We start from the raw sequence: 13,540 nt of genomic DNA on the forward strand, positions 1-13,540 counted from the left end.
ACCGTTCAATCTGCTCACTCAATCCACGACTGTTGTGGGGACGCTGCTGTGCGCAATTGGCTGCCGCGTTTGGCCCACAAGATACACAGTCAATTCCCTTTACAGTATATTCTGTGATGAAGCGCTTTGAGACGTCTCGAAGACGTGATAAGGGGCGTTATCAAATGCAAGGATTATTATTATTATTAATAGATTTGCAGCCGGTACAATGCATACCAATTTCTCTCGTGTTTAACATTCTGCAACGACTTGACAAAACAATGAACACAGAGCTCTCCTACCTGAAGCTCTCCTTCCCACCACCCTCCAGGGTTTCTCTTTCGAATCAGAATTAACTGACCGGGAGCTAGTGTTAGCTGTTCAGCGCCTGTCGCTGTGTAAGGTGCAATCACTTGAGCAATTTCTGAGGGGAAGTTGGGGGGGGGGGAAGGGAAAAAAAATACACATGGCATTTAAACAGCACTTTACTGGATGTGTATCCTGTCAACTTTTGAAAAAAATAGTAGTCTAATCGAGTTTTTCCTTCCGGTGGTTCAGTGCTTGAAGAAGGGAAGGAGGAGTTTCAAGCCCTTCATCTGGGCTCTCACTTGCTCGGATTTTCCCTCAACTCTCCAACCTCCTAATCCAGTATCAGCCTGTCCGCTCCCTCCCCTTGTCGGCCTGATTCAGGTCGCCCGCACTTCCCACCCCAACATCGGTGGTCGGGCATTCAGTATCCCTACCCCCACACTCCAGAACTCCATCCCGCAATCCCTCCGCCTCACCCCCTCTCTTGCCTCCTTCAAGCCCCGTCTAAAGACCTTCCTCTATGACCGTGTCTTCGGCCACCCACCCTCACCCCTGCCCTCCACCCCGCCTGACCCCAACTCGTGTCCAAAAATCCCCGAATGACCAGCACCCTGGGACATCTTTCCGACGTGAAGGTCACTGTACAAGTGTAATTTGTTGCTGTTGTTAATACCTCTGTCAAAGAACCTGATCCATATCTCGCCTTGATTATTCCAATGGCCTGCTCGCTGGTATCCCCAGTTTATCCCTACGCAACTACAGACCAGCCGGAACTCTGTAGCCAGTGACCTCTCCTGCAGCAGGCTTCACAAGCCCACCACCTCCATCCTCACATGGCCAGAGAATAGTTTTCCAAGATCTTCATCCTCACGTTCAAATACCTGCACTACCTTGTCCCACCTTACTTGTGACCTCTTGCCCCTACGCTATCGAGCTTTCAGCCATTCTGCCTTCCCTTGTTCTCTAGAACTCCATCCTGGAGACCCTCAGCTTTGCCCACTCCCTCTCCACCTTCAAAACCTGCCTTAGACCCATCTTTTCAACCACACTTTCGGACACTTTCTCTCCCTCTCCCCCCCCACCACCAGCTCGGGCTCCCAGCTGTTTAAAGTCTATGAAACAAGATAAACGTACTCTAAATGTAAACTGTTGTTTCATGCAATTATTTTTACATTATACACAACAGACCTAACTTCATATTTGAAGACGTGGGTCCTCAAAGCAGACGGGAAATGCATCCAATTTAGCCCGTGTTCATAAAAAAAATGTAGATCCTGGTTAACCCGTCTGAAATTTCAGACGTCAATTGCCTATTTGTCCATATTTAGTTTTTAAATATGGCTTAAAGAGTTACCTGGCTTTCTTCCAAGACTTCCAGTCTTTCCTGCCTGACCAGGTACCTGCAGTAACAATATATGGTTATATATAACAATATATATAGATTGAGTGCACTGAGTACAACAAAAATAGTTTGCGTCTGGACATTAACAGTGGTTTTAATATATAATCTAAGCATCAATCCAGAGAGTAAGCTCTTCCTAACATAGAAACTTACATTTACCATCACCAGAAAGCCTTGAGATAAGCCTGTTAAGATGGAAAACAGGTTTCCGTGCACTGCTCATGTGATTTGGAAAGCACTGACATCAGAATTATCTCATTTGACAAGGCTGCTAGGATTCACTGAAATAAACCACTCCAAAATACGTTACATTATAGCCTGTGACGCATTTGGGAGGACGTCTCTCACATCGTGAAAGGCACTAGAACCAAATGTCAAAGTGATTAATTATCAAACGATTTAACATCGGGAAGTCGCCTGTTATCTACCACAAATTCCTAAGGAGTGAGCACTGCACTCTTTAAACACAAGGACCTATTAGATACGACAGAATTTTGTAACTGTGTACGCACAACACATGGGATTTGGAGGTGCACAGTAGTCCTTGAGGCTTGGATTCTTCCCGCTTGGCTTCCATTGAACAGTGAAAGCCCTTAATGGTGATGAGGGGGTGCTAGTTAGATATGCACATTACATTATATCCTGTGAAGCATTTGGGAGAACCTCACGTCGTGAAAGGCATTAGAACCAAATGTCAAGGTTATTAATTATCAAACGATTTAACGCTGCTGCCTGCCAGTGTTTGCAATGTTTGCAAACTGTGTAGTTTGTTGGTTAAACTCCACCTCCCAATGTTCAATCTAAGATCCCAGAGCCTCAGTTTTCAGTAACCTGTTAACTAAACCCTCCACGATTAGGTAAACAGAGGAGCAGCCCTGCGCAAACCAGACAAATCAAAACCACATGTAAGTAGAGCTGTCAGTAGTTTAGTTTGGAGACTCTTAAAAACACAAGTGAGAGGTTTCCACACGTGCAAGACTCCCGGCTGACCGACCAAAAGAAACGGTGGTGCGAGAGGAGGAAGTCAAGACAATGCACCTCAGAGTCCTTTTGTTTGACGTAGTTGGAAGGAAAGACACCAGTTTTATCTCCAGCAGTTCCTGACCACCAATCTCCATCCTTCTTTGTCACAATGATCAGATCTCCTTGCAGGAAAGTTAAATCTCCCGGTTCACTGCTTTCATAGGTGTACATGGCCAAGTATTCTGTAATAGAAGCGATTCAATGGATACATTTATTCTGAAAATGCCAAGCGCAGCAGGTTTGCGTGGACAAAAACAATCTCAAGTTACCAGCAATTATCGAAGGATTAAAAGAATTGAATTATATTATTATAATAATAATAATCCTTGTATTAGATATAGAGCCTTATGATGCCCTCAAGACGTCGCAAAATATTTTGTATATTCTGTGAAGCGCTTTGATCCGTCTCGAAGATGTGATAAGACACTGTATCAAATGCAGGGATGATTATTATTTTGATAAGGAAAAAAAAAGGGCTACTGAAGCTGTTAATTGATCCTAATTCAGGTTAGATATTCTTAACCATCAAACATACTTTGAATGGTTTGTTACACTTCCAGTGAAAAAGATCATTCCTGATACTCAAACACCAGATCAATCCAATTTTAATCCATCACCATCAAATTATATATATAATATATATACACACATATATACAGTACGTATCACGTCGGAAAGACGTCCCAAGACAGTGGACCAGTATATTTTTGTAACTGTCTGGCACGGTTAGAATTTTAATATCACCACTTGCTCACAAGAGTCAGTATTATTGACTGGCTCACAAATTGTCTGTGTTTTTTTGGTTCTACAGATAAATCGATCTTTAGTTTCCATTATGTTGGTCGTCTGACAAGTTCAGTCTCGCTGCTTGTCTGGTGCCTGGTAATTTTCAGCCTGGTGCCTGGTGATCTTCATTTCAAGCCATGAACGGGAAAGCTATTGTTATCACTATTCCCTCGCACCTCCCTACCTACCAACCTACTTACCCACCCCCCCCCACTCCACCACTCGCTGCCCCCGCTCGGCTGGCTCCGGCCTCCTGTTTGTTCCTCGCCACCTCCTCTCCACCATCGGTGGCCGTGCCTTTAGCCACTACGCCCCAAAACTCGGACTCTCTTCCTCAATCCCTCCCTCCGCCTAGCTCCCTCTCTCCCCCTTTTCAAGTTCTGCCTAAAGAACTTCCTTTTTGATCGTATTTACGGTCACCACCCCCCCTCCCTCTCCCCCCTGGCTTGTTGTCAGACAACATATATAGCGCCCTTCACGTAAAGTAGGGCCCCGGAGCGCCATTGTGAAGTGCTCCGGGGCGCTACTTTACGTGAAGGGCGCTATATAAATGCACGTTGTTATTACCACTAGGGCTCTGTACTATTACATGGTCTAAAATTATCCTGAATTATATTCTGGAAACCTTATAAATCGATTAGGTACAAATCTCGCTTCACCCTCACTCTGCAACCCTCAGCTGCTCCCTTCGCTCAGCAAATACTGAGCCTCACGTCCCCACTCAATGTGCTCCACCATCAGCTGTTCTGCCCCCATTTCTCTGGAACTCCATCCCAGAGTCTGTCTGACTCGCTCCCCCCTCTCCACATGTTCAAAACCTTGCCTCCAGACTTACCTCTGTGGCTCCCACCACCCAGCTTGTGTGCCCTGCCATTAAAGTACCGTTAGGAGACATTCTCACAATGTGTGTGTGTGTGTGTGGGGGTCTGTAACCAGAGGACACAGATTTAAGATAATTGGCAAAGTAGCCAAGATGGGAGATGAGTAGAATTTTTGTTTTTGTTTTTTTACACAGCGAGTCGTTGCGATCTGGAATGCACTGCCTTTTGACAGGGCAGTGGAAGCAGATTCAATGATAACTTTCAAAGGGGAATCGGATATTTACTTGAAATGAAAAATAATTGCTTGCAAGGCTAGCGGGAATGCCACGCAAAGTTTAATTGCGTGAGGAAAACCCGAAGCTTCTTTTTATTTCGCTAAAAATAAAAAAAAAAGATTCATTCGTCCGTTTTATTTGGAATCTCGAGAATCGCAGAGATCACATTTCCAGTTAAAAGAAAATCAGATTTTTATTTATTCTGTGAACTTTCGCTTTGGTCTATTGAAAGCTCAGGTGAGTAGTGCACACGGAAAGCTAAAGCATAAGGTTACTTTTTGAACAAGAGTGCAACGTAATGTACACGGCAAAGCAAAGTAAACTGACATTCCCCCACTGGGATCGAAACACAAACACAAAACAGCAATTGATGGCTGCAATGTTACTTTGTCAAACACAGGCCCTCGGTTGCTTTGTTTTCGTTTGGCAGAAAACGCATTACCTTCTCCTCCAGAAGCCGCAAACAAAATCTCCGAAGGACAGGGAACCCTCAAGGAGGAATCTGAATGAAGGAGGAACTATGTGTGAGGACTAGACATTAAAAAAAACATGAGAATTTTCCTAAAGAACATCTTGATTAAAAAGCAGTCTCTCTGGAATAAACTGGTACAAGTAAACGAGGAACCACATCAAATACTCGGATGGTCCTCACGTGAGCCAGGTTTGTGAATGTAGCTCAGAGTGTCGTTTTCAGCCTACCTCCCTTTCAAATGCAGGTTTCGGGAGAACTGTAGCTCTGTCTGTATTGCCACCGTTTGCTGGAGGTGGCCAGAGCTGGGATTGAATATTGTCCCCTTCCTTGTCAATGCTGCTCAGTAAGAAAAAGCAAAGGGGTGCTAATGGCCTCTCTGCATCCACAGAGCTTTATTATAATACTAATAATCATTGTATTTGATATAGCGCCTTATCACGTCTTCGAGATGTCTCAAAGCGCTTCATAGAATATACTGTAAAGTGAATTGACTGCATATTTTGTAGGCGAAAAGCTTTAGGGCCATCAATGGTCCAGAACAAGAGGGTATCATCTTACAATTAGAGCTAGGCATTTTTTTNAAAAGCAAATGGCAGTGGAAATCTGGAACTCTCTCTCCCTGTGGATTATGGCTGGATCCATTCACATTTTCAAGACTGAGGTGGATAGATGTTTTTAGGTCAGGGCATCAGGGGATACGGGGCAAAGGCGTGTAATTGAAGTTGAGGTACAGATCAGCCATGATCTTATAGAATGGCAGAACAGGCTAAAGGGGCTGAATGGCCAACCCGCTTTCAGATAATAACTCTCCGGGACTTAATCCTGGAGAAAAAATAATTAATAAAATTAATACTGGATGGATCATCTATTGTTTAATGACGTGTTTCAGGCACATTGTTAAACCATTGTATCTACACTTATGTTATTACTGACTTCTCACGCTCCTACACCATAGAAACTAGAATCAGTTATGCAGCAAAGGGGCAAATGTATTGAGGAGGAGAAAGCTTCAGTTTCAGCTAACACTATCATATGACCTTGAGTAACATTGACCAGCACCACGTAAATGCAGACACTCAACCTAACCCTCCTCCCCAGGCCCTGCCCACTTTCCCTGTGTCATTTGGAGATAGAAAAGGCAAGACGTTACATACAACAAATATATGACAGAAAGCAAACAGGACTACAAATTACAAGTCCTATTTCCTCCCTCACACAAATATGACTTAAGATAAAAACATTGCTCGCAGCACACAGAAGCAATTGTTCACATAAGTTAGCTGGAAAAGATTGCGATTGCTTGAAACGCTTAAAGCTTAACGGGTACAGGTGTCACTCAAGGCCACCCAGCCCAGAAAGTTGCAGGTTTGAGGGTCTGTGCTGAGTTAGCTGTTCCCAGTCAGGACAACAGCTGAAGCACAACAACTTATCATTATTATGTGGAGTGCTCAGTGGTTAGAGCACTCGCCTCACAAGTGAGAGACCTGGGTTCGATTCCCAGCGGGGAACAACATTGGGGAAGTTTCCTTACTCCACTCGCCTCTGTTTACCCAGCAGTAAATTGGAACCCGGTTGTTAGTCGATCGGCGGATCGCTTTTCCGGGTATTAATTCCTTCAAAAAAACATTAATAAATTGGTCACTTCAATCCTTGACTGTTTGTGGGACGCTGCTGTGCGCATTTGACTGCCGCGTTTCTCCCACAAAAAAAGTCAATTCACTTTACAGTATATTCTGTGAAGCGTTTTGAGACGTCTCGAGGATGTGATATATCAAATGCAAGAATTACTATTATTATTATAAGTTACAGCATAACTATAACAGATTATTATTATAACTGACTATAATAAGTCCTCCAGACGAGGAAGAAAAAGTTATTTTTTTTTAAAAAATCACTTGAACAGATTTCAGTTACTGGCACGGAGAGAATAATAATCCTTGCATTTGATACACCACCTCATCATGTGGTCGAGACGTCTCAAAGCACTTCACAGAATATACTGTAAAGTGAACTGACTGTATATTTTTGGGGCGAAATGCAGCAGCCAATTGAGCACAGCAGCGTCCCTCAAACAGTCAGATTGAGTGACCAATTTATTACTTTTATAATTAATTATCTTTTGAAGAGATTATTATCCCTGGAAAAGCGATCTGCCAATCGACTAACAACCAGGTTCCTCGGTAGACAGGCGTGTGGAGTGAGGAAACTTACCTAAGGTGCTCTAATCACTGAGCTACCAGACTCCAAGAGATGAAAGTGACCTGACTCCAATGCTCTTTATTTACCAACAAGAAATTTTTTCTATTGCTTTGAAATTAAAATAGGTTCACACAGAACAATTAAACGCAATCGTTTGAGGACTGAAGGCAGGATTTTATATCGAAATTAAAAAAAAATAATCGCCACCTGGACTGTTTTTGGGTAAGAAAAAAACAATGCTAATTGGATTTCACTTAATGGACCTGGCATTAAACCTCGCTCGGAATGACTAGGCAAAAAGCCTCACTGTGTTAGTGCCTATCATAATGATAATCGTGGCGTTTGATACAGCGCCTTATCACGTCGTCGAGACGTCTCAAAGTGCTTCACAGAATATATTGTAAAGTGAATTAACTACATTTTGTGGGTGAAATGTGGCAGCCAATTGCGCACAACAGCGCCCCACAAACAGTTGTGGATTGAGTGACTAAATTATTATTTATTTTTAAAAGGGTAATCACTCAAAAATGTGATAAGATTCTATATCAACTGCAAGTATTATTATTAATAATATTATTATGTGATTAGGTTCATATGTTGATTCACGGTTCAACATCCTGACAGTTCCATCTAAGAAAAAACATGAAGAATGGCCACTTTGGTGAGGTATTGGACAGATATCTATCCTGTAGAACCCATAACGGCACCACTTTCAGCAAAACGTAAAGAAATAGGGTAAAAAAAAAGTGTGGTTGGTGGAGAATTCTCCCCCACACACAAAGTTATTTTATTGAACCCATAGACGATTAACCAGATGCAACTCGTAACCAAAAACACCACATCTGGCTTCATTCACATTGATGGGCTCAGAATCCTTCTCAGTCAGGCAAACAGTAAAACAGCATCACAAAAAAAGCAGGACTCAAGGTTCAAGGGATATTTCGATACCTTTGACTGGACTGGACAGAACTAAAAGAACCTAACGTTAAAAAGTTTTTTTTAAAATGCTAAATAAGTTATAAAGGTGGGTCCTGGCGATGAAATTCCCTTTTCGATTGAAGAACGGCGAATTAATTTCCTACGTTTTTCCAATTCCAAGTGCGGTTAACATTCCAAGCAGTCAAAATAAAGTGCTAACGTTTTACAACGTACGTCCTTTCAGTCCTCAAACGTTACCGAGAAGATTGAACATTCCCAACCCCTCGCCTCCCACCCAAATAAAAACGTATCATGCGAAGCCAAGAGCCGAGACTCTGCTTTTGAATCTAAACCAGATTGTCTGTTCAATTTCTTTTGATTGAGCGAATCACAACTGCTTCACAAGAAGTGTGAGGGTTATTTTTTNACTGTACCTTTTCTCGGGAGAGAGGGAGGTCGAGGCGAAGAGACCTCGTCTTTGCAAAGCCCTACAGCAGACGTCAGAAAACAAAGGAAAGAACAGGACAGCGATGAAGCAGCGTGACGTGGCCACAGGAGTCCATCCAAACAAAGTGACGTACATGAAAATGAGGAGAAATGGCAACCACAAGCTAGCAGCAGAGTAATTTGCAACCAACAGATTGTACCAAAAGAAGGTAAATTAAGTATATGGATTCAAAGTGTTTTAGCGTGACCTGAATTTTCTGGGTTAAGACAACACACCACAGAACGATAGACAAACACACAGACACACACGCAGATAGACAGACACATACAGACACACACACACACACACAGATAGACAGACACATACAGACACACACACACACACACAGATAGACAGACACAGCGCTTTTTCAGAATACATTAGACTTTGTGTGATTTATTAGGTAAGATTTACTTTAGCATACAACCAGCTCGCTGGTCAATTCAGGTCTTGATATTCGAAAAAACAAAAATTACATTTAACTTGAAAAACAGTCGGGGATCAGGATCTGAGCGAGTGGGCGGGGGGGGAGGGGGTCGGTCAGGATTGGGGTGAGGGAGGGCGGAGGGGCTAGGAGGGCGGCTGGAGGCACGGTCAAAAAGGAGGGTCATGAGTCGGGCCTTGAAGGAGACGAGAGAGGGAGCGCAGCTAAGATTAAAAGCAGAATACAAAGCTGGATCTTAAAACAATTTTGTTTGAACGTAATGGCTGGGAGGTTAACTCCACGTGCAGCAGAACAACGTGACTCTCTATGCGTACCGCAATGCCGACAGACCGGGTTAAAATGCTACATTTCGGTTCCAATTTTGCACTCGGGTCGGGACTCAATTTCCGCAAAATAATCTCTCGCGTCAAGGAGATTTGCAGGTAAAATGAACCGGGAAACGTTGAGTGTGGCTTGAACGGTCTATTATGAAAGATGAAGAAACACCGAGCGAGGCTGGGGTTCAAGTACTGCCATTTGTCAATCCACAGTAACTAAACTTTCCACCATTCGCCTTCGAGGCTCTCCACGACTTTGCTCCTCACTACATCTGCGACCTGCTGACCCCATATCAACCTGTCTGCTCCCTACGCTCCTTTTAAGCCTGCTCCATGTCTCCCGTCCCCCGCCCAGCTCCACCATTGGCGGTCGTGCCTTCAGCCCCCACCTTTTGGAACTCCATCCCACAGTCCCTTCACCTCCCTCCCTCCCTCGCCTCCTTCAAGGCGTGTCTCAAAACCCTCCCTCTTCGACCGAGGCTTCGGTCACCCTCCTACCCTCCATGATCCCGACCTCCAGTTCAGGTCCAAATCCCTGACTGTCCAGCGCCTTGGGACCTCCTCTGGACGTGAAAGGCACCACGCAAATGTAATTTTGTTTTGAATTTGCACTTCAACCCAGCAAAATATTTTTAAGCGTAGAAAAAAGCATTTAAACGGACTTAAAATATTACATTTGACTTGAAAAATATGGGTTCAAATTCAGGCTCCTGGTGACAGGTATACAGTATATATAATGGACTAAGTTTACGGATTTCTATTTGTTCAAAGCAGAACGATAGTAATAATAAACTTGCATTTGATATCTACTTTATGAATTCACTTTCGACTGCAGGAATCTGACTTATCTTCTTCCCACATTTAGAATATCGTTATTATTGAGATTTCTTTGCAAAAAGAAACAGATCGAAGCCCTCTATTTTCCTGGTTATTACCAGAAGTGTTCGGCTCACTGCAGCTGCTAACAGCGATCTCGGTGTTGCGCACACAGTACAACAGCAGCTTGCATTTATATAGCGGGCCTCGGCATCCCAGAGCGCTTGACAAGTGGCGGAGCACGACTCCGAACCGGGGGGAGGGGGGAGGTGACCGTAGGTACGGTCGAAGAGGAAGGTCTTCAGGCGTGACCTGAAGACAGGGAAAGAAGAGGCGAGGCGGAGAGATAAAGGGATAAAGGGAGAAGGTTCCAGAGTTTCGGGGCGTAGCGGCTGAAAGCGCGGCCACCGAGGGACGAGTGGAGGCAGTGGGTTGGGGGGTAAGCAGGTGGGAGAGGTAGGGAGGTTTCAGGGCATGAAGGGATTTGAAAATGAGTGTGAGGATCTTGAAGTACATTGGAATAGCAACGTGGCATTATGGAATGCAGGGAGACACTGATAGACATCAGTGTTAAATGTACTGACATCAGTATTAAGAGTACTGACATCAGTATTAACTGTACTGACATCAGTGTTAAGTGTACTGACATCAGTGTTAAATGTTTTGAATGCTGCATAGTACAATAATAACTCTTGCATTTGAGGTAAGGTGTTATCACGTCTTCGAGACGTCTCAAAGCTCTTCACAGAATATACTGTGAAGCGAATTGACTATCAGTGCTTTCAAGTTTATCAGCTGGGACAAATTTTTATAATTTAACAAGGCAATTGAGAAAAAAGCAATAATTCAAATGCCACAGTAATAATCACTCCACATTTACATTTTTCGCCTATGAAACTCTATATTCTGTGAAGCGCTTTGAGACGTCTCGACGATCATGATAATAATAATAATGCCTGCATTTGATATAGCGCTTTTCATGTCTTCGAGACGTCGCAAAACGCTTCACAGGATAGACTGTACAGCGAATTCAATGTATATTTGTGGGTGAAACGCGGCAGCCAATTGTGCACAGCAGAGTCCCACAAACATTCATGGACTGAGTGACCAAATTATTATTTTAGAGTGATTATTACCAGGTATGTGGAGTAAGGAAACGTGCCCAAAGTTTCGCCCTGCCGGAAATCTCTGCTTGCGAGGCGAGTGCTCTAACCATTGAGCTACAGGCGTTCACAAGTCCTGATAAGGCGCTCTATCAAATGCAAGGATTATTATAAAATAAACCATCCATTTCATATATTGGTATTTGTGAATGTTATGATTTTCTTTAAAAGAAGGAATGAAATGACATTAAAAGGTGAGTCAAAGTGCCAGGTTGTCTGGTGCAATGTGTGGTCACTAACTACATTACAGTGGTGTTAGGTCCAAATCTCTGACTGTCCAGCGCCCTGGGACGTCCTCCTGACGTGAAAGGCGCTGTACAAATGTCATTTTGTATGGTATTGTATTTCCTGAATACACTGAAGTCCAGCAGTTGTGCGCTTACCTTCTGGCTGTGGTGGTGGTGGTGGGAGTATTGGCTTTGACGGTGATGTGGTTATCCTCTTCAGGCTCGGCGGGCTGTCGGAAGATGCAGAATCCACACTTCAAGGAGGGAAGCAAACGACAGTAAAAAAAAATATTTTTAATGGCTTCTTTGTGGCTTGAGCACTCGCCTCGCAAGCGAGAGACCAGGGTTCGATTCCCAGCGAGGCGATATGTTGGAGCAAGTTTCCTTACTCCACATGTTTACCCAGCAGTAAGTAGCAACCTGGTTGTTAGTCGATTGGCAGAGGTAATTTCCTTCAAAAAATATATAATAAATTGATCACTTCAATCCACGAGTGTTTGTGGGACGCTGCTGTGCGCAATTGCCTGGTGTGTTTCGCGCACAAAATATATAGTCAATTCCCTTTACAGTATATTCTGTGAAGCGATTTGAGACGTCTCGAAGACGTGATAAGGCGCTGTATCAAACACAAATAGTATTATTTACTGAATGTAAACGAAAGCAGTTATTTTCCATTCAGCAAGGTTTAAAGCTGAGGTGGCTGGAAATTGTATTTAAATGCTAAAGCATTTATAATAATAATAATCCTTGCATTTGATATTTTAAATCTGATTATAACAGTTATTGAATATAGCTGCACTTTGAAAGTTTTTTTACCCCCAACTTTCTCCCGAATTATCATCCACACAAACATTGCAAATCACTCCCCGCTCCCCTCGATGTTCGTGGAACAGTGTGTTCAAAGGCACATACTGTTCCTTGGTCAAGAAGGTAGCTTTGATGACCTTTGAGGCTTTGCTATCTAAACTAAAATTAAGATTGTGTTTGGATTTGGACATAACCATGTCAGATTGATACGCCTCAAAGCGCTTCTTACAAAGTCAGTAGTTATGGAGATAAATAATAATAATCCTTGCATCTGATATAGGCCCTCATCACTTCTTCAAGACGTCTCAAAGCGCTTCACAGAATAAACTGTAAAGTGAATTGACTGTATTTTGTTGGCGAAATGACATTCGATCTGCATTAGCAACTTCCACGGATAGCAACGCAATGAATACATCTGCTTTTTGCAAATTTAAAATTCAAATAATTGCCAAGAATGCCAGGAAACACTCCCAGTTTCTCAATATTATATCATGGGAATTTGCAATGCTCCAAACCAGACCGACATGTCCTTGGATAAACATCTCATTCAAAGGATGATAACAATAATGTACTGCGTTGGACAGTCAGCCTGGGTTATGAGTGCAAATTCCTGTGAGGGACGCCAAGTCACTGGATCAGATGAGAGTCCTGAAATCCTGTGATCCAATTCTAACCTCCATTGCTGACTATTAGAAGTAGGAAACGTGTGTGCACAGATCAATGATTGATTCATTTTTTTGAATAGTAATAATTATAATAATCCTTGCATTTGATATAGTGCTGTATCATGTCTTCGAGACGTCTCAAAGCGCTTCACAGAATATACTGTAGAGTGAATTGACTGGATATTTTGTGGGCGAAACACGGCAGCCAATTGCACACAGCAGCGTCCCCACAAACAGTCGTGGATTGAATAGTGACCAAATTATTATTATTTATTTTGAAGGGATTATTAACCCCAGCAAAGCGATCCGCCAATCGACTAACAACCGGGTTCCTATTTATTGCTGGGTAAACAGAGGCATGTGTGTGGAGTAAGGAAACTTGCCTAACATTTCGCGCTGCTCTGGGAAACAAACCCAGGTCCTCTCGCT

The 13,540-nt window shown here is 43.1% G+C and overlaps 1 protein-coding gene across 3 annotated transcripts in view; it reads right to left on the minus strand.

Moving 5' to 3' along the window:
• itsn1 (intersectin 1 (SH3 domain protein)) overlaps positions 1-13,540 on the minus strand; it is a 79,763-nt gene that overhangs the window by 24,246 nt on the left and 41,977 nt on the right. For all 3 annotated transcript variants that reach the window (XM_042334719.1, XM_042334720.1, XM_042334721.1), the window contains 6 exons: positions 11,796-11,893; positions 8,619-8,672; positions 5,038-5,097; positions 2,729-2,895; positions 1,643-1,688; positions 282-403 (listed from right to left, as the gene is read on the minus strand). In XM_042334719.1, the coding sequence (XP_042190653.1) occupies positions 282-403; positions 1,643-1,688; positions 2,729-2,895; positions 5,038-5,097; positions 8,619-8,672; positions 11,796-11,893 (547 nt within the window). The remainder of the gene's footprint in view (positions 1-281; positions 404-1,642; positions 1,689-2,728; positions 2,896-5,037; positions 5,098-8,618; positions 8,673-11,795; positions 11,894-13,540) is intronic.

The sequence above is a fragment of the Callorhinchus milii genome, unplaced genomic scaffold (genome assembly GCF_018977255.1).
Source record: "Callorhinchus milii isolate IMCB2004 unplaced genomic scaffold, IMCB_Cmil_1.0 Scaffold4, whole genome shotgun sequence".
Lineage (NCBI taxonomy): Eukaryota > Metazoa > Chordata > Chondrichthyes > Chimaeriformes > Callorhinchidae > Callorhinchus > Callorhinchus milii.